Below are 21,656 nucleotides of genomic sequence, written 5' to 3'. Positions count from 1 at the left end.
CACCACAGAAAGGAAACAATGCTGTAGCAGCTCAGAGGCTGCCACAGGAGAAACACCATAACACTGCTCCAGTGGTAAGGTCTATACGGAAGATAAGTATATTGGGGAAGAACAAGAGGTTTAGTAACTGAGAAAGTCAATTCACTTAAAGCAATTATTTTAACATATGAAATATGAAATATTTGTGTTTCATATTTGTCATATGAAACACAAATTGACGGCACAGTTACACAGAAGGTAGTGCTGTTGCCTCACAACTCCAGAGACATGGGCACTGTCTGTGAACAATTTTCATGAGAATTCTCCATGTGAATATGTGAGTTTCCCCTCAGAACTCCAGTTTCCCGTTAGGAAGGACCAGCAGGGCCTCAAATTCTGTGCAGGAACTGAGGGACTATACTGGGAAGACTTCTTTCAACCAGTTCACACATAAAAGGCTTGATTCCATGTCAAAATCTTCCATAAAAAATCCATCCTTCCACAAAAATAAGTTACTTTCATTGTATCCAATCACCTTGTCCTAAATAATTTGCTTTGACTGGAACTTTCTGATAATTTCTCCATTCCTTTGAATGACAGATACATTTCCCAGTTTCCCCAAATATGCAGTCAATGTGACTATTCAAACAGTGTGGACAATGTGACCAATATGGCCAACGCAAAACTAATAAAATCACATTAAATTCCCACTGCTGCCCGTAAGGAGTTCATACAATCTCCCCATGACCACATGGGTTTCCTCCAGGTGCTCCGGTTTCGTCCCACAGTCCAAAGATGTACCAGTTGCTAGGTTAATTGACTATTGTACATTCGCCTATGATTAAATCGGGGGATTGCTGGGCAGCGTGGCTCAAAGGGCCAGAAGGCCTTTTCCATGCTATATCTCAAGTAATAAATAAATTCTGCATTACAAATCAGCAACTTGTGATGGGCTGTCTGAGGTGGGTCAATCCCTGATTTCACTCAGCTATGTTCACCATGGACAACTGAGAGGTCAGTTATGACTGCTGTGCTCACTCAATTTAAATCTCACCTGATTTACTCTTCACCAAGTATCACGTTCCATCAACTCTTACGTTGGCACAGATTATTCACAGCGTCCCAGCAACTAATAGGATGCCTATACATTACTAAAATGTATCTTTTTTCAACAAATGGAAACTGTAAAATTGTACAAAAAGCTTTACAGATCACCTAAAGGCTGCAGACACAGAGAACATTGTCACAATTGCAATTTGTCCAACTAAAACGAAGAAGTTTCTGCATTCAGTGCTGAGCTGCAGGCTTTTGTACCTTTACAAGTTCAGAGGTGTCATGACCTCACCAAGCAGCTGAAAGCTTAACAAAATTGACTGTGATAAGTGATCAGGACAATACTTTCGCTCAAATGAAATTTCTGATTACTCAAGTTAGTTTTGACAGCTATAGGCAATTCCTTAGATTGAAGTAGATCTGTCTGTAGAGAGAAATGTGACAGGACCATGTGCAATAATCAAAAAATTATGTCTGTTAAATGTAATACAAAGCGGGGAAAGGCAAACTGGCATGGAAAGCTGACAGGCAGGAGGCCGGGAGTGGGAATATAAGGAGACTTTTCTGGTTGGTTGCCAGTGATTAGTGGTTTTCCTCAGGGGTCAGTATTGGGACTGTTACTTTTCACATTGTTTGTCAATGATTTAAATAATGGAATTGATGGCTTTGTGGCAAAGTTTGCGGAAGGTACAAAGATGGGTGGAGGGGTAGGTAGTGCTGAGGAAGCAATGTGACTGCAGCAGGACTTTGACAAATTGGAAGAATGGGCAAGATAGTGGCAGATGGAATACAGTGTTGGGAAACGTATGATAATGAATTTTGGTAAAAGGAACAATAGTGTAGGCTATTATCTAAATGGAGAGAAGGTTCAAACATCACATGTGCAGAGGGACTGAGGAGTCCTTGTGCAATCAGAATCAGAATCCTTTACTATCGCCAAGTATGTGGACACATACAGGGAATTTGATGCCGGTTTCCCTGAGCTCTCGCTGTACAGAATCAAAAAGCAAACAAAACAATAGTGCAAATAATCGTGAACTATGTTAAATAACTGGTTGAGTCTGTGGTAAAGAAGGAAAACGCAATGTTGGCATTTATTTCAAGGGGAATAGAATATAAAAGCAAGGAGATAATGCTGAGGCTTTATAAGACACTAGTCAGGCCCCACTTGGAATATTATAAACGGTTTTGGGCCCTATATCTCAGAAATGATGTGCTGTCGATGGACAGAGTCCAGAGGAGGTTCATGAGAATGATTCTGGGAATGAAGGGGTTAACATGTCAGCAGTGCTTGGCAGCTTTGAGCCTGTACTCACTGGAATTTAGAAGAATGTAGGGAGATCACACTGAAATCCACTGAATGTTGAAAGGACTAGATAGGGTGAATGTGGAGAGGATGTTTCCTCCGCTGGAGGTATCAAGAACAAGAGGGCACCACCCCAAATCTGAGATAAGGAGGATTTTTTTAGCCAGAGTAGTAAATCTGTGGAATATTCTGCCACAGACTGAGGTGGAGGCCAAGTCCGTGTGTATCACAACCCAATCCACATCAACGGAACTGTAGTGGAGCGTGTATCAAGCTTCAAGTTCCTTGGTGTCCACATTTATGAGGATCTCACCTGGTCCCTGAACTCCTCCATCCTGATCAAAAAGGCGCAACAGCACCTTTATTTCCTGCAGAGCGTGAAGAAAGCTCACCTCTGTCCCAGGATACTGACGGATTTTTACCACTGTACCATTGAGAGCATACTCACCAACTGCATCTCAGTGTGGTATGGCAATTGTCCCGTATCGGACCGCAAAGCACTCCAGCGTGTGGTGAAAACTGCCCAGCAGATTATCGGCACCCAGTTGCCCACCATTGAGAACACCTACCATAAACACTGCCTGGGCAGGGCGAGAAGCATTATCAAGGATGCATCTCACCCTAACCATGGACTTTTTACTTTCCTCCCATCCAGTAGGCGCTACAGGAGCCCCCACTCCCGCATCAGAGGGCACAGGAAGAGCTTTTTCCCTGAGGCTGTGATCCTGCTGAACCTCACATCACAGCTCTAAGCAGTATTGCACCCGTATTGTACTGTCTCAGTACTTTTATATTTGTGTGCTGTAGCACTTCTTTTATTCACAGTTATCTTGTAAACAACACTATTCTTTGCATTTCTGGTCAGACACTAAATGCATTTCATTGGCTTTGTATCTGTACTCGGCACAATGACAATAAAGTTGAATCTAATCTAATCTAATCTAATATTTAAGGCGGATGTTGATAGATTCCTGATCGGTCAGGGCATCAAAGGATATGGCGAGAAGGCAGGTGAATGGGGTTGAGTAGGATCCTGGATCAGCCATGATGGAATGACGTAGCAGACAATGGGCTGAATGGCTTAATTCTGCTCTTATGTCTTAATGGTCCTATGGTCGAAAACACATACTTTCGAAGTGGAATTTGAACTTGTGCAAAGACACGATCGCAGACCTCTCTAAGCCTAGAAGTGGTTATCTACTTTAACATTTCAGCAAGTTTATCCAAATGGGTTGAGTGCAAATGGGATAGGTATAACTGAGCACAGATTCAAATACGATCAAAAGGTCTGGAGCAGCTGAGTACTACTCTCCCATTTCAAAGTTCAAAGATCATGGTAAATTTACTATCAAAGTACATATATGTCAACACATACAACCCTGAGATTCATTTTCTTATGGGTTTTCACAGTAAGTACAAAGAAAAACAAGGAAAATAATAACAATAAATAAATAAACTATAAACATCAAGAACATGAGATGAAGTGTCCTTGTGAGTCCGTAAGTTGTGGGAACAGTTCAGTGCTGTGGAGAATGAAGCGGAGTGAAGTTTTCCCCTCTAGCTCAAGAGCCAGACTCAGAAGCCTTCACACTGAACAAGCGGAAGGAGAACACTCAGAGCTGTACACTACATCAACATCATTTCTCTCTGTTATCCAGGAGGATGTTGAACCAACTTCCATTGAGGTTGAGCATTCATCTTTCAGCTGTAGCAGCCTCTATGCAGCAGTGACAAAGAGTCAGAGAATGATATGGCACAAATATAGACTCTTTGGCCCATTGACTTGTGCTGTCCATGTAGCATCCATTACATAAATACTAATTTATTCCCTAATCTTGATCTCGATTCCTCTCCAGGTTCCATGGTTTGTCTGCACATCAGGAGCAAGTCACAGTAATTAACGAAATGTGAATTCTGCCATGGATGATCCCAAACCCATCTGCAAAAGAAGCAGACATAGGTGTGGGGCTAGCAACCCCATCCCGTAAAAGCCCAGAGCTACAGAAACACCAACTGAAGCTCCAAAGACCTCACCCCTGGGAGAAGGAAGATCTTTGAAGATGGGCTACACCTAAGGACAAGACCATATGACATAGGAGCAGAATTAGGCCATTTGGCCCATCGAGCTGCAGCAGCCGGATCTCTGGCACTGAGTCTGGTTCTGCAGTGCAGAAGGGAGGGTGGAAGAAGAGGAGAGCGGTAGAGATAGGGGACTCGATAGTTAGAGGTACAGAAAGGACATTGTGTGGTCGTGACAGAGACTCCCGGATGGTTTGTTGCCTCCCAGGTGCCAGGGTCAGGGATGTCTCTGATCGTGTGTACAACATTCTGAAGTGGGAGGGTGATCAGCCAGATGTCATGGTACACATCGGTACCAATGACGTAGGAAGAAAGAGTGAGGAGGCCCTGAAGAGTTTGGTAGGAAGTTAAAAAGCAGGACCTCGAGGGTGGTAATCTCAGGGTTGCTACCTGTGCCACGTGCCAGTGAGAGTAAGAATAGGATGCTCTGGCAGATGAACACATGGCTGAGGAACTGGTGTAGGGGGCAGGGTTTCAGATTTCAGGATCATTGGGACCTCTTTCGGGGTAGTTGGGACTTGTACAAGAGAGACAGGTCACACCTGAACTACACGGGGACCAATATCCTTGCAGGGAGGTTTGTTAGAGCTTTTGGGGAGGGTTTAAACTAGATTTGCAGGGGGATGGGAACCAGAGCGCTAGAGCAGATAGTGGAGCGGGGGTGAAAATAAATGATGTTAAAAGTTCATGCAAAGTCACAAATAGAAGGGCTGTGTGTGGTGGTAATAATCTTCTGAGGTGTGTCTATTTCAATGCTAGGAGTATTGTGGGGAAGGCTGACGAGCTGAGGGCGTGCATTGACACATGGAATTACGTCATTATAGCCATTAGTGAAACTTGGCTACAGGAGGGGCAGGACTGGCAGCTTAATGGTCCAGGGTTCCGATGTTTCAGACATGATAGATGCAGAGGAATGAAGGGTGGGTGGGTTGGCATTGCTAGTCAGGGAAAATGTTACAGCAGTGCTCAGGCAGGACAGATTAGAGAGCTTGTCTACCGAGGCCATATGGGTGGAGCTGAGAAACAAGAAAGGTATGACCACATTAATGGGGTTGTTTTATAGACCACCCAATAGTCAGCGAGAATTGGAGGAGCAAATCTGCAGAGAGATAGCAGACAACTGCTGGAAACATAAAAGTTGTGATCGTAGGGGATTTTAATTTTCCACATATTGATTGGAACTCCCATACTGTTAAAGGTCTAGATTGTTAAAGGTGTAAAATGTGTTCAGGAAAGTTTTCTAACTCAATATATAGAGGTACCAACTGGAGAGGATGCAATATTAGATCTCCTATTAGGAAACGAGTTGGGACAGGTGACGGAAGTGTGTGTAGGGGAACACTTTGGTTCAAGTGATCATAACACAATTAGTTTCAACTTGATTATGGATAAAGATAGATCTGGTCTTCGGGTTGAGGTTCTAAACTGGAAAAAGGCCAAATTTGAAGAAATGAGAAAGGATCTAAAAAGCGAGGATTGGGACAGGTTGTTCTCTGGCAAGGATGTGATTGGTAAGTGGGAGGCCTTCAAAGGAGAAATTCTGAGAGTGCAGAGTTTGTATGTTCCTGTCAGGATTAAAGGCAAAGTGAAATAAGAAGAAGGAAACTTGGTTGTCAAGGGATATTGGAACTCTGATAAAGAAGAAGAGAGAGATGTATGACATGTATAGGAAACAGGGAGCAAATAAGGTGCTTGAGGAGTATAATAAGTGCAAAATATACTTAAGAAAGAAATCAGAAGGGCTAAAAGAAGACATGAGGTTGCTTTGGCAGTCAAAGTGAAGGAAAATCCAAAGAGCTTCTACAAGTATATTAAGAGCAAAGGGATAGTAAGGGATAAAATTGGTCCTCTTGAAGATCAGAGTGGTCAGCTATGTATGGAATCAAAAGAAATGGGGGAGATCTTAAATGGGTTTTTTGCGCCTGTATTTACTAAGGAAACAGGCATGGAGTCAATGGAAATAAGGCAAACAAGTAGTGAGGTCATGGAATCTATACAGATTGAAGAGGAGGAGGTGTTTGCTATCTTGAGGCAAATAAGAGTAGATAAATCCCCAGGACCTGACAGGGTATTCCCTCTCACTTTGAAGGAGACTAGTGTTGAAATTGCAGGGGCCCTGCAGATAAATTTAAAATGTCGGTATCTACGGGTGAGGTGCTGGAGGATTGGAGGATAGCTCATGTTGTTCCGTTGTTTAAAAAAGGCTCTAAACATACTCTGGGAAATTATAGGCTAGTAATTTTGACGTCGGAAGTAGGTAAATTATTGGAAGGAGTACTGAGGGATAGGATCTACAAGTATTTTGATAGACAGGGACGTATCAGGGAAGAGTCAACATGGCTTTGTGCGTGGTAGGTCATGTTTAACAAATCTATTTGAATTTTTCGAGGAGGTTACCAGGAAAGTCGATGAAGGGAAGGCAGTAGATGTTGTCTACATAGACTTCAGTAAGGCCTTTGACAAGGTCCCGCATGGGAGGTTAGTTAGGAAGATTCAGTTGCTAGGTATACATGGAGAGGTGTAAATTGGATTAGACATTGGCTCAATGGAAGAAGCCAGAGAGTGGTAGTAGAGGATTGCTTCTCAGAGTGGAGGCCTGTGACAAGTGGTGTGCCATAGGGATCAGTGCTGGGTCCATTGTTATTTGTCATCTATATCAATGATCTGGATGATAATGTGGTAAATTGAATCAGCAAATTTGCCAATGATACAAAGATTGGAGGTGTAGTGGACAGTAAGGAAGGTTTTCAAAGTTTGCAGAGGGAGTTGGACCAGCTGGAAAAATGGGCTGAAAAATGGCAGATGGAGTTTAATACAGACAAGTGTGAGGTATTGCACTTTGGAAGGACAAACCAAGGTAGAACATACAAGGTAAATGTTAGGGCACTGAAGAGTGCAGTAGAACAGAGGGATCTGGGAATACAGATACAAAATTCCCTAAAAGTGGCGTCACAAGTAGATAGGGTCATAAAGAGAGCTTTTGGGTCATTGGCCTTTATAAATCAAAGTATTGAGTATAAGATTTGGAATGTTATGGTGAGGTTGTATAAGGCATTGGTGGGGCCATATTTGGAGTATTGTGTGCAGTTTTGGTCACCAAATTACAGGAAGGATATTAATAAGGTTGAAAGAGTGCAGAGAAGGTTTACAAAGATGTTGCCAGGACTTGAGAAACTCAGTTACAGAGAAAGGTTGAATAGGTTAGGACCATATTCCCTGGAGCGTAGAAGAATGAGGGGAGATTTGATAGAGGTATATAAAATTATGATGGGTATAGATAGAGTGAATGCAAGCAGACTTTTTCCACTGAGGCTGGGGGAGAAAAAAACCAGAGGAGATGGGTTAAGGGGGTGAAGGGGAAAAGTTTAAAGGGAACTTTAGGGAGGGCTTCTTCACACAGAGGGTGGTGGGAGTGTGGAATGAGCTGCCAGATTAAGTGGTAAATGCGGGCTCACTTCTAACATTTAAGAAAAACTTGGACAGGTACATGGATGAGAGGTGTATGGAGGGATATGGTCCAGGTGCAGGTCAGTGGGACTAGGTAGAAAAATGGTTTGGCACAGCCAAGAAGGGCCAAAAGGCCTGTTTCTGTGCTGTAGTTTCTATGGTTCCATGAATCTGCTCTGCCATTCAATCATAGCTGATCCTTCTTTCCTCTCCTTAGACCCTTCTGCCCATAACCTTTGATGCCATGTCAAATCAAGAACCTATCAATCTCTGCCTTTAATACACCCAACGTCCAGCCCTCCGCAGCTGCCTGTGGTAACAAATTCCACAATTCACCACCCTCTGGCTAAAGAAATTTCTCCACTTCTCTGTTTTAAATGAATGCCCCTCTATCCTGAAGTTGTGACCTCTTGTCCTAGACTCCCCCACCACGGGAAACATCCTTTCCACATGTACTCTATTCAGGCCTTTCAACATTTGAAAGGTTTCAATGAGCTCCCCCTTCATCCGTCTAAATTCCAGTGAGTACCAACCCAGAGCTATCAAACATTCCTCGCATGATAACCCTTTCATTCCCAGAATCATCCTTGTGAAGCTCCTCTGAAACCTGTCCAATGCCAACACATCTTTTCTTCGATGAGTTCAAAACTGTTCACAATACTCAAGGTGAGGCCTCACCAGTGCCTTATAAAGCCCCTGCTCTTGTATCCTAGACCTCAGGAAGTGAATACTATCATTGCATTTGCCTTCCTCACCACCGACTCTACCTCCAAATTAACCTTTAGGGTGTCTGCACAAGGACTCCCAAGTCCCTTTGCTTCTCAGATTTTTGGATTCTCCCTGTTTAGAAAATAGTCTGCACATTTATTTTTACTACCAAAGTACATGACCAAGCATTTTCAACATTGTATTTCATTTGCCACTTTCTTGCTCAGTCTCCTAATCTGTCTAAGTCCTTCTGCATCCTACCTGTTTCCTCAATACTACCTGTCTCTCCTCCAATCTTTGTATCATTTGAAAACTTGACAACAAAGCCATCTATATCTCTGATATACAGCATAAAAAGAAGTGGTCCCAACACCAACTCCCAAGGAACACCACTAGTCACTGGCAGCCAATCAGAAAAGGATCCTTTTATTCCAACTTGCTGCCTCCTACCAATCAGTCAATGCTCTAACCATGCCAGTAACTTGTAATACCTTGGGCTCTTAACTTGCTAAGCAGCTTCACATGTGGCACCTTGTCAAAGTCTTCTGAAAGTTCAAATACTGGATACAACATCCACTACATCCCCTTCAACACCATCCGCCCTGCTCTGTTGGGGGAGAAGCTGACAGCGATGCAGGTGGATGCTTCCTGGTATCATGGATTCTTGATTACCTGACTGGCAGACCACAGTACGTGTGCTTGCAACACTGTGTGTCCAACAGAGTGATCAGCAGCACTGGGGCTCCACAGGGGACTGTCTTGTCTCCCTTTCTCTTCACCATTTACACCTCGGACTTCAACTACTACACAGAGTCTTGTCATCTTCAGAGGTTTTCGGATGGCTCTGCCATAGTTGGATGCATCAGCAAGGAGATGAGGCTGAGTACAGGGCTACGGTAGGAAACTTTGTCACATGGTGTGAGCAGAATTATCTGCAGCTTAATGTGAAAAAGACTAAGGAGCTGGTGGTAGACCTGAGGAGAGCTAAGGTACCGGTGACCCCTGTTTCCATCCAGGGGGTCAGTGTGGACATGGTGGAGGATTACAAATACCTGGGGATACGAATTGACAATAAACTGAACTGGTCAAAGAACACTGAGGCTGTCTACAAGAAGGGCCAGAGCTGTCTCTATTTCCTGAGGGGACTGAGGTCCTTTAACATCTGCCGGACAATGCTGAGGATGTTCTACGAGTCTGTGGTGGCCAGTGCTATCATGTTTTCTGTTGTGTGCTGGGGCAGCAGGCTGAGGGTGGCAGACACCAACAGAATCAACAAACTCATTCGTAAGGCCAGTGATGTTGTGGGGATGGAACTGGACTCTCTGACGGCGGTGTCTGAAAAGAGGATGCTGTCCAAGTTGCATGCCATCTTGTTCAATGTCTCCCATCCACTACATAATGTACTGTGTGGGCACAGGAGTACATTCAGCCAGAGACTCATCCCACGGAAATGCAACACTGAGCGTCATAGGAGGTCATTCCTGCCTGTGGCCATCAAACTTCACAACTCCTCCCTTGGAGGGTCAGACACCCTGAGCCAATAGGCTGGTCCTGGACTTATTTCATAATTTACTGGCATAATTTACATATTACTATTTAACTATTTATGGTTCTATTACTAGTTATTATCTATGGAGCAACTGTAACGAAAACTAATTTCCCCCGGGATTAATGAAGTATGACTATGACTAATCTGTCCTACTTGTAGTCTCCTCAAAGAATTCCAACCAGTTCCCTTAAGGAAAACATGCTGACTTTGTACTGTCTTGTCAAGTACTCTATAACCTCATCCTAAACAATTGACTCTAACATCTTCCCAACTACTGAGTTCAGGCTAACTGATCTATAATTTCCTTTCTGCTGCCTTCCACCTTTCTTAAAGAGTGGAATGACATTTGCTATTTTCCAGTACTCTCGTGCCATGCCCAAGTCCAATGATTTTTGAAAGATCATTACTAATACCTCCACAATCTCTGCCACTACCCCATTCAGAACCCTAGGGTGCAGTTCATCCAGGTGACCTGATGTAACCTTAGATCTTTCAGCTTTTTGAGCACATTCTCCTTTGTAATAGTAACTGCACTCACCTCTCTTCCCTCACACACTTCAACATCTGGCACACTGCTAGCATCTTCCACAGTGAAGACAGATGCAAAGTACTCATTTAGTTCATCTGCCATCTCCTTGTCCCCCATTATTATTTCTCTGGCCTCACTTTCTAGTGTTCCTATATCCACTTTCATCTGTCTTTTATTTTTTACATACTTGGAAAAAGCTTTTACTAACCGCTTTGATATTGTTTGCTGGTTTGCTTTCATATTTCATCTTTTCCCTGCTAATGATCCTTTTAGATTAGATTAGATTAGATTCAACTTTATTGTCATTGTGCTGAGTACAGATACAAGGCCAATGAAATGCAATTAGCATCTAACCAGAAGTGCAAAAGAATAGTATTATTTACAAAATAACTGCGAATAAGTGCTATAGCATGCAAATATAGAAGTACTGAGACAGTACAATACGGATGCAATACTGCTTAGCGCTGTGATGTGAGGTTCAGCAGGGTCACAGCCTCAGGGAAGAAGCTCTTCCTGAGCCTGCTGGTGCGGGAGCAGAGGCTCCTGTAGCGCCTACCGGATGGGAAGTGGGTAAAAAGTTTAGTTGCTTTCTGTAGGATTTAAAAAGCTTCCCAATCCTCTGTCTTCCCACTAACTTTTGCTTTGTTGTATGCCCTCTCTTGTGCTTTTACATTAGTTTTGACTTTCCTTGTCAGCCACAGTTTTACTATTTTGCCATTTGAGTATTTCTTCCTTTTTGGAATACATCTACCCTGCACCTTCCTCTTTTTTTCCTAGAGACACATGCCATTGTTGCTCTGCTGTCATTCCTGCCAGCAACTCTCCAATTTACTTTGGCCAACTCCTCTCTCAGACCACTGTAATTTCCTTTACTCCACTGAAATGCTGCTACATTAGACTTTACTTGCTCCCTATCAAATCTCTCAAGTTGAACTCAAGACCTTCGATATTCCTCGCAGTCAGCTTTCGGGCGAGCCCTTTGTAATGTCTTCTGAGGTCACCGACTGTGACCCCTCCGTCCAGATACGATCGTTCTTCTGCGGTGAACCCGGCACCCAGGCAAGGGTGGACACACACACCAGGTTCCCGCCGATCCGTACCTTTCTACCCTGTGTATCTATGGCTGGTCCCGCGACCAGAGCTCCAAAAACTCTCACCAACTAGTGGGGGGGCACACCGCTTTCAGGAATCCTATTGTGATCACTGGTTACTAAGGATTCTTTAACCTTAAGCTCCCTAATCACCTCCAGTTCATTACATAACACCCAATCCAGTACAGCTGATCCCCTCGTAGGCTCAACAACAAACTGCTATCACGTAAGCATTTAACATTCACTTTCTTTAGATCCATTACCAACCTGGCTTTGCCAACTTGAAAGACTGGCCCAGAACAGAAGATACAGGTGAGCTGCTGACAGCAACCTATTCTCCTGAAGGGGTGAGGGAGTTAAGTAAGTAAAATAATTAAATGTGGGAAGAAATTAGCACATCCAGAGGAAATCTACATGGTCACAGGGAGAATGTGAGAACTCAACACAACAGCACAAGAAGTTAGGATTAAACTGCAAACTCACTGAACGACCTCAACTCATCTAGTTACGTGCTTCACCAGCCCCTTCTTTTTGTGAATCGATCATTATTCACTAAATAATCCTGAGATGACAGCAATCCTAAACCCATAGATCTATCTGTAGAAATCAGTGTTTTAGTGGCAGTAAATAGGAGACCTGATTTGAAGGGGCAGCAAATAATGCAACTGAGCAGGATGTGGAGACACTGATGGGTACTCTGACCCATCGAGTGCCCGATGATGGGAAAGATCTGGGCCTGGTGTCACTCTCCAGAGTTCCTCCAGTTCTTTCCTCTGTGATATCCCAGGATAATACATGGAAGCACATGATCATCCACAAAGAAGCAACCCCTTCAGTCCACCATATCCATGTTGACTACCAAGTGCCCATCGACACTAGTCCTATTTATCAGTACTTGGTCCATAGCATGATTGTTTCACATGTTCATCTAGATACTTCCTAAAAGTTGTGAGAGTTTCTGTGTTCGGCACCCTTTCAGGTAGAACGTGCGCAGAACACTAACGGTCATAAAGCTTGGAAATAGGTTCTTCAGCCCAAACAGTCCATAGTGACCAAATAGTCCATTATAGTCCCATCTGTGTGGGTTTGACCCATTTCCTGTCAATGTCCAGGTAACTTTTAAATGTTTTTAACGTACTGTACCTGTCTCAACTACTTCCTCTGGCAGCTTATTTCCTATACTGATCTGTCTGGGTGAAGAAGTTGCCTCTCAGGTTCATACTCAATCTGTCCCCTCTCTCCTGAAATCTCTGCCACCAAGTTCTTGATTCCTCAATCCTGGGAGAAAAAACTGTGAGCACTCTCCCTATCTATGCCTCTCATAATTTTGTACACTTCTATTAGATCACCCTTCATTCTCCTGTGAAAAGTCCCAACTTGCTCACCTTTCTCTATAACTTTGTCCCTCATCCCAGTAACATCCTCTGCACTCTTTCCAGCTTCCTAGCATCTTTGCTATAGCAGGGTGACCAACATTGAAATGACCAAAATTGAACACAATATTCCAAATATGGCTTCACTAGTTTCTTGTATGACTGCCACATAACATCCCAACTTCTTACTCAATGCCCAGAGTGATGAAATCCACATGCCTAAAGCCTTCTTCACTACCCTTTCTACCTGTGTTGTCACTTTCAGGGAGCGATGTACTTGTACTCCTATATCCCTCTTTTCTGCAACACTCCACAGGGGGCCAAAATTCTCTGTGAAAGTTCTCCATCATCCATCCATGTTGTCCAAACAACAACACTTAGCACTTACAACATAAAACATGGAGCAGTACAGCACAGTATGGACCCTTTGGCCAATGATGTGCCAGTCTATATAAACCTACTCCATGATCAACCTGACCCTCACTTTATACAGCTCAGATGCCTCTGTTTTCCCTACCATAAGATCATAAGATATAGGAGCAGAATTAAGCCATCAAGTCATCATGCCTGATCATTTTTTCTCACAGGCCCAATCTCCTGCCTTCTCCCCATACCTCTTCATTCCTTGACCAATCAAGAATCTATTAATCTCTGCCTTACATAAATACTTGGCCTCCACAGCTGCTTGTGGCAATGAATTGCACAGATTCACCACTCTCTAGCTTAAGAAATTCCTCCTCACCTCCATTCTAAATGGATGTCCCTCTGGTCCTCTGGTCTTAAGCCTCTCCCACCATAGGAAACATCATCTCTACATCCACTCTATCAAGGCCTTTCACCATTCAATAAGTATCAATTATGTTACTCCTCATTCTTCTGAATTCCAATAAGTACAGACCCAGAGCCATCAAATGATCTTCATATGATAAGCTGTTCAGTCATGGAATCATTTTTGTGAGCCTTCTTTGAACCCCCTCCAGATAGATACATCCATGTGTCTATCTAAGATCCCTTAAATGTCTTAAAAATTATCCAAATTAAACTCCACTTGCCATTCCTTGGTCCACTTACATAGCTGATCAAGATCAATCTGTTAATTCTGATAACCATCTTCATTGTATACGACACCAGCTATTTTAGTGTCATCTGCAATCTTCGTCACTATCACACTTAGTCAACATAACTTGCTCCTGGTAGAGTGAATCACATGGATAATGATTAAAAATGATTTAATTCATTATGTACAGCACTGGTCAAAACACCATAGGAAGGATGTGATAAGCTAGGGAAGATATAGAAAAGATACACAGGGCTGTTGCCTGGACTAGAGAGATTAAGTTATAACAAGAGTCTGGGACTGTACTGCCTGCAGCAAAAAAACTTGAGAGGCAATTTTATTGAAATCTTTTAAATCATGATGGACGTAGCATTTTTTCCTAGAGCAGTGTAGTCTAAAACCAGATAGAAAGTGGAATCTGAGTGCCCAGGTTTTCACGCAGAAGGTGGGGGGAATATGGAAATGGTGGAGGTGGGTACAATTACAACTTTGGAGTTCTGGTCTCCCCATTATAGAAAGGATGCAGAGGCTTTGGAGAGGATGCTGAAGAGGTTTACAAGGATGCTGCCTGGATTAGAGGGAATATGTTCTAAGGAGAGGTTGAACAAATTTAGAGTGTTTTCTCAGGAGCAGGGAAGGCTCAGGGGAGACCTGATAGAAGTTTATAAGATTATACAAAGCATTGATGGAGTAGTCAGATGGCATCTCTTTCCCAAGGGTGAAATGTCTATTGCCAGAGGGTGTGCATTTAAGCTGAGAGAGGGACAGTTCAAAATGTGTGGAGCAGGGGTTTTTTTAAGCAAAGGGTGGTAAATGCCTGGAATACACTGCCTGGGGTGGTGGTGGAGGTAGATACAATAGAGGCATTAAAGAGGTTCTTAGATAGACACATGAATGTGCAGGAAATGGAAAGATATGGACATTGTGTAGGCAGAAGGGATTAGTGTTGGTTGGTCATTTCTTATTCATTTAATTAGGTTGGTGTAACATAGTGGCCTAGAGGGCCTGGTTCATTCCATAGACGTACATGGCTAGGAAAGGTTCAGAGGGATATGGGCTGTGCATGCTAATGGGACTAGCTCATGTAGGCAACCTAACAGCATGTGTCAGTTGGGTCAAAAGGCCTCCATCTGTGCTGTAAAATGTATAACATTATGACACATTGATTTACGGTACTGTGCAAAAGTCTTAGGCACATATATATAACTAGTACTTTTGCACAGTCCTGTATTTGTAAACATGGAGCGGACAGTGAGTTCGTAAATCTGGCAGGAGCAAAGGGTGTTGGGAATGGTGAGGGTGGAGCACCGCAGGAGGGGTGCGGGACGGGTGGCAGAGAAAGCGTGCCAGAGACAGTGGGTGGCGTGGGTGAAGACACACCCAGCCCAAAAGGTATTATCTGATTTCAAATAACTGGTTTATTGATGATTACAGAATGTCCCTCTGATGCTTCCTGCTCCTTCCTCTCTCCTTTCCCCTTTTCCCAACCATGATTCCCCTCTCCCTGCCCCCTTCCCACTCTCAGTCCACAATAGAGACCCATAACAGAATCAGGTTTATCATCATTCTCATATATCATGAAATGTGAGGAAGTGGTACAGTGCAATACATAAAATTACTGCAGTACAGTGCAAAAGTTTACGGCACCCTAGCTATATATATGTGTGCCCAACACTTTCGTATAGTACTGTACAAGCAACAGTAATCATTAAAAAATGCATAGTTTAAAATAAATATATATCCATTATAGGCACGGAACCCCAAGTCAGGAGGGAACTTATAAACAGCATTAGATCAAAGGAAAAGGCTTGGCACATTGTCAAAATGAACAGTAAATCCAAGGAGTGTGAACATATCAGAAATCACCAAAGCAGGGCCAGGATATCAATAAGGAATGAGAAAGTAAAACGTCAGAGTGAATGATATAAGAAACAGACTGGAAAACCTACTGCGGATGAATAACAAAGTAAAGATTAGCAAAGGTAACATGGCATTCTTGCAGAATGAGAAGGTGGGCACGTTAGAGATTGCAGAGACTTTAAATATGTACTTGGTGTCTGTGTTCACAGAAGGTGTGAGTGAAAGAGGAGTTGACAAGCATTAGGGTCAGTAAAAATATGGTACTGCAGAAATCAAAGGGGACAGGAGGCCACTGAATCTCCAAGACAAGATATCCTGTCTCAAGAAGGTTGTTGTGGAGATGCACTAGTTGTCAGAGACTTCTGAGAATTCTAGAATGATTCCCATTGATCATAAGGTAACAAATGTAACAGGAGTACTTGAAAAATGACAGAGGAAAAAAACAGTGGCAGAAGCCCAGTGAGGCATCAGTCATCAGTCACAGAGGAAATGCTAGAACCTTTTATTAAACAAGTGGCAACAGAGAACATGAAAAGTAAAACTTTTGGTCTGAGTTGCCATGTGCTACTGAAAGAGAAATCAGGCTTGACAAATCAATTTAATTGTTCATGTTTGGAACTAGGTAGGGAGAACTCATGGTGGTGCACAAAAGATTATTAAACAAAATTTAAGCAGGAAGATTTGGAGCAAATACTGCTGTTGACTGACAATTAAGCAGAGACTGAACACACATGTCATTTTTATGTTGTGGTGTCATGCCCTGTGGGTGTGAAGGACTGATGCTAGGGGTTTATGTGTGGAGGGACTGGTGGTGGGGTCCCAGCTGCTCCCCACCTGTGTCAGTAACAAGGATGATGTGACCAAGAGCCTGTTAGGGAGTATTCTGGAGTTATATGAATATAGCAGATATTAATTCAAACAAGAACCAGGCTTCAGTTCTTGTTGTAAATATAAATAAGTTCAGGAAGCTTACAATTAGCCTTCAGTTCTTTTTGTAAACTGCAAGTGGTAAATTGAGGTTAAAAGCACAGGCTACTCCACAAACTAAGCGATTGTTTATGCAAGAGCCAAAGGTTAAGACAATGGTGCTATATTAACTGGATCACATCAAACCAGGCAATAAGTCTAAGTTGTTGCACCATTGTGACTTGAGCACAAACTGACAGACCAGAAGGATGTTGTCACTTAGCAAATAAAAGGTGGTTACAGGTACAGGCAATCATTACTTTTTGTTTACTTACCATATTTGTGTACTCAGAAAAAGCCCTAACAACATTAATTTTGGGTGACTGGATCTCTGTCATCTAAAATGTTTAGAATATTTGTGTTAATTAGTTTCTCCTAAAGGTGCTTGGATCTTCAGAGGCGCCTAATCAATTACAATGTGCTTCCACTCTGTATCTCAAAGGAACCATTTGCTAGCTTAAAGTATTGAAGCAAACAATATCATTGTAACTATTGAAATTGTATTGTATCAGCTACTGTTACCTTTGATCTTACGGGTATAAAATGTGATGTACCTGTGGGTTTGTGAGCCTCTAATGAGAGCATCTCCAGAATGATGCCAGCTTGTTGTGCTGAATAAATACTTCTATATTATCAGCTTTCAGTGTCTCGCTGGTAATTTCGATCACAATCTCAACAATGCCTGTCTCAAGTTTGCTAATGACACAAAGCTGGGTGTCAGCATGGGTTGTGAGAAAGATGCAGGGCAAGTTTCAGGTACAGTATATGTGGACAGATTAAGTGAAGGATATGGCAGATATAGTATAACATGGAAAATCTGAATGCATCATTGTTGGCACAAAATATTGAAAAGCTGAGAATATAATCAATGGTGAGAGATTGAAAGATGATGGTGTGAAGAAAACTGGAGTTGTCCACAAATCACTGAACATTGTCTTGCAACTATAGTAGGCAAGACACGTTTTTTGTTGGACTTCATTGCTAGAGGATTTCAGTAAGTGAGCATTGCAATAAGTGAGTAAATGTAATTATCTTTGTGCTATTGAGGCTGCAGCTAGAGCAAAGTGTACTGGTCTGGCCTCCCTGCCAACAGAAAGGCTTGTTTGTGATAGGGGAATGCAGAAGACATTCGCCAGGTTGATTGCTGTGTTAGCAGGTTTGTCCTGTATGTGGAGAAATTACGCAGGCTAAATTATACCCTCGAGAGTTGAGAAGAGTGAGAAGTGCACACTGAAACATAGAAACATAGAAAATAGGTGCAGGAGTAGGCCATTCGGCCCTTCGAGCCTGCACCGCCATTCAGTATGATCATGGCTGATCATCCAACTCAGATCATCCAAATGTGCATCAATAATATTTCTCCTGGACACAAGACCAGAATGTCACCCATTCATCAGTGAGATGAAAGAAACTTCTCTACCCTTCAAGGAGTGAACCTTTGGAATTTTCTACAAGAGTGCTGAAGCATATCAAGTGCTAAATGTATTAAAAAATAGTCAGAGATTTTTGGATGAAATATTTTGTTGGGAAAAATGATAACGACATGGCGGATGGTCTATGTTCCTTTTGAATGGTAAAGCAAAAGGTCACGGCTGAGTGTCCGCTAATCCTTTTGTTTTGATGGTGATTGTAAGAGAGGGAACCCCAGCTGCCTTCTGTAGTTGCCACAACTGGAACTGGTAATATTCTCAGTCGCAACAACAACAACTCAACATCAGCAAAACAAAGAAATTGATTGTGGCCTTCAGGAAGAAGTCAGGAAAACACATACCACTCCTCACTGAGGGGTCAACAGTGAAGCGGGTAAGCAGCTTCAAGTTCCTGGGTGTCAGCACTTCTGAAGATCTTTCCTGGTTCCAAAATTTTGATGCAATTAAGAAGAGCGTACACTAACATTTATATTTCAATAGGAGTTTGAAGAGATTTGCTATATCACCAAAGGCTCTATTGTGCACCATCGAGAACATCTACATGAAGCATTGTCACAGCAAAGCGGCAGCCATCATCAGGAACCCCACCACCCAGGACATCTGCAGAAGGTTGTAAACTCAACCAGCTCCATCATGGCCACTGGCCTCTCCACCATCGAGGACATCTTCACAAGGTGATGCCTCAGAAGGCAGCATCTATCTTTGGCGACTCTCTCTATCCAGGACATGTCACTTCTCATCACTACTATCAGGGAGGGAGGACTGGAGCCTTAAGACACACGTTCAACATTCTCGGAAGAGCTTCTTCCCCTCCGCCATCAGATCGCTGAACAGTCCATGTACCCGTGAACACAAACTCAATATTTTGCTCCCATTTTTCATTACTTACATATATATATAAAAATGTGTGTGTACGTATAATATGTGTGTGTGTGTGTGTGTGTGTGTGTGTGTGTGTATTCCTTATTGTAACTTACAGAATTTTTTATGTATTGCAAAGTATTCCTAATGCAAAACAACAAATTTTATAACATTTGTCAGTGATAATAAGCCTGATTCTGATTCCTTATGTTAACAGTCTGTAATGTTTGTCTTTCAAAGGCAATTAAGAATTACATACTGTACCATTGAGCTTTCCCCATCCGCTCACGACACATGTGTAGTTATTTGGTAGCTCTTCACCCGCTAAAGGAAGGCATGATAGTCTGATCTTGTCAGTGAAGACCACAGGCCAGGAGAGCTTTAATAAAGCTAAATCAAACCTACAAGCAAAAATGTGCAGCTTACATTCTGTTATATATGCTTTCAGCTCTATTTCTATTCAGACAATGTGGGGATATAACTTACAGATCATTAAAAAGCACACACAGGCGTTTTGTGTGGCAATAAACAAAGTTGAAAAGGGCCAGTGCCTACAGCTATTCACCAAAGTGCACAGGAGGCCATTCCGCTTATCAGGTCCATGGCAGATCCCAGGAGGTCAACCCTAGTGTTACCATCCCCCCGCCAACCTTGCAGTTTATGGTCTCTCACCCTTGTTTGCCACTTTAGTCACCTATTTAGCTGGCAGGTAATTTTCACCAACAATTAACCTACCAGCTCATTGTCAGGGTGTGGGAAAACTCACACAGTGACCGAGAGAATGTGTACACCCTGCACAGACAGTATCTGAGTTCAGGTTCAGGTTCAGGCCTGACAGCAGTGAGACAGTAGGTTCCACTATCACAGCACAGATAGTCAGTTACACCCCCAACAACTTGCAGCACCAGAAGGGAATTTTCACCTCCAAATTTCCACATCCCAAATCCTTGTAATCTACCTCGTTATGATCTTGCACCTTATTGTTTAGCTGCACTGCATTTTGTATGCAGTTGTTAGACTCTACTGTTACTGTGCCTCAATGTACTGTGTAATAATTTGATCTGTACAAATTGTAGCAAGACAGATTTTCCCTGTATCTTAGTACATGTGACAATAATAAACCAATTCATTTAATACATCACTGTTCCTTTGTGGTTGCAGAGAATCACTGGACCTCTCCAGCCAATGACACCAAGTATCTTCATGGGAGTAAGAGTCTGCCGCACAAGGGTAATGGGAGAACAAACACAAACTTTGCCAGCTTTCCCTCTCCATAACTGCACAATGAACAAGAAATAATAACGTCCATGATGGGGCTCACCAGTAGAGACAGGGATCTCTCCTCTCCTATGCCAGATCCAACTTCCAAGGTCAGGAGAGTAAATATCCAGGTTACATGTCTGGTGGAATCAAGTCCATCTCACTTTCCACCCCACATAGGGAGGAACAGTGTCGTTCCTCCTCTGCTATAGCACTGCTCCTCCATGCACTGGGATACAAGGAGGAACAGAAATTGGATGCATGAGAGGAGGCTAAGTTATTTTAAAGGTGGCATGCAGCTAAGGGGGAAGTAGCCATGAATGAGAGAGAAAGGAATGCAAGACCACACAAATGCTTGCAGCTTGGCACAGGCCTGCTGTGCTGAATGGTCCGTTTCTCTGTAGAGTCACCTTCAAAAGATCACTAGCTGCTGCGGAACACAGGGAGAGACATCATCTGCTGGCTCAGCTTGCCAAGAGCTGCTCTCTCAGACTTTCTGTAATCACCTCTAAACAATCATGGAACATCTGTACTCAGTGCTTCGGCTGGTGAATCCAAGTATGACATGCAATAGCTGTGGTTCTGTTGAACACTAACATACAAAGTCAGGAATGAAAAGGTTGAGCATGGTGGGGCTAATATTCTGAGTTGTGTTTATTTTGTATGAAAGATGAAGGAGTTCAAGACATGGATTAGCACAAGGAATTGACCTTGCAGCCATCAGTGAGTTTTGGTTGCAGGTAGTGCATGATTGGCAGCTCAGTGTTCCGGGGTTTCATTGTTTTACACGGGATAGAGCGGAAGGGATTAAAGGGGGAGCGGTAGCATTCCTAGTCAAGGAAAATGTCATGGCAGTGCTCAGACAGAAGGGCTCATCTACTGAGGCTATATGGGTGGAACTGACGAATAAGAAAGGGATGACCATGTTAATGGGATTATGTTATACACCATCCCATAGTTAGTGCGATTTAGAGGAGCAATTTTGTAGAAAGACTGCAGACTGTTGCAAGAAACATGAAGTTGTGATGGTAGTTGACTTTAGCGTTCTACATATTGATTGATATATTATATATTATATATATTATATATATTCTACATTCTACATACA

The 21,656-nt window shown here is 42.8% G+C and overlaps 1 protein-coding gene across 1 annotated transcript in view; it reads right to left on the bottom strand.

Moving 5' to 3' along the window:
• LOC134337855 (chymotrypsin-like elastase family member 3B) overlaps positions 1-21,656 on the bottom strand; it is a 94,580-nt gene that overhangs the window by 52,450 nt on the left and 20,474 nt on the right. Inside the window, exon 4 of the mRNA XM_063033161.1 lies at positions 19,553-19,689. Within this exon, the coding sequence (XP_062889231.1) occupies positions 19,553-19,689 (137 nt within the window). The remainder of the gene's footprint in view (positions 1-19,552; positions 19,690-21,656) is intronic.

This window comes from Mobula hypostoma, chromosome 25 (genome assembly GCF_963921235.1).
Source record: "Mobula hypostoma chromosome 25, sMobHyp1.1, whole genome shotgun sequence".
NCBI classification, from domain to species: Eukaryota; Metazoa; Chordata; class Chondrichthyes; order Myliobatiformes; family Myliobatidae; genus Mobula; species Mobula hypostoma.
Note: the sequence above shows the minus strand (reverse complement) of the source record. Positions and strands in the feature narration are given on the sequence as shown.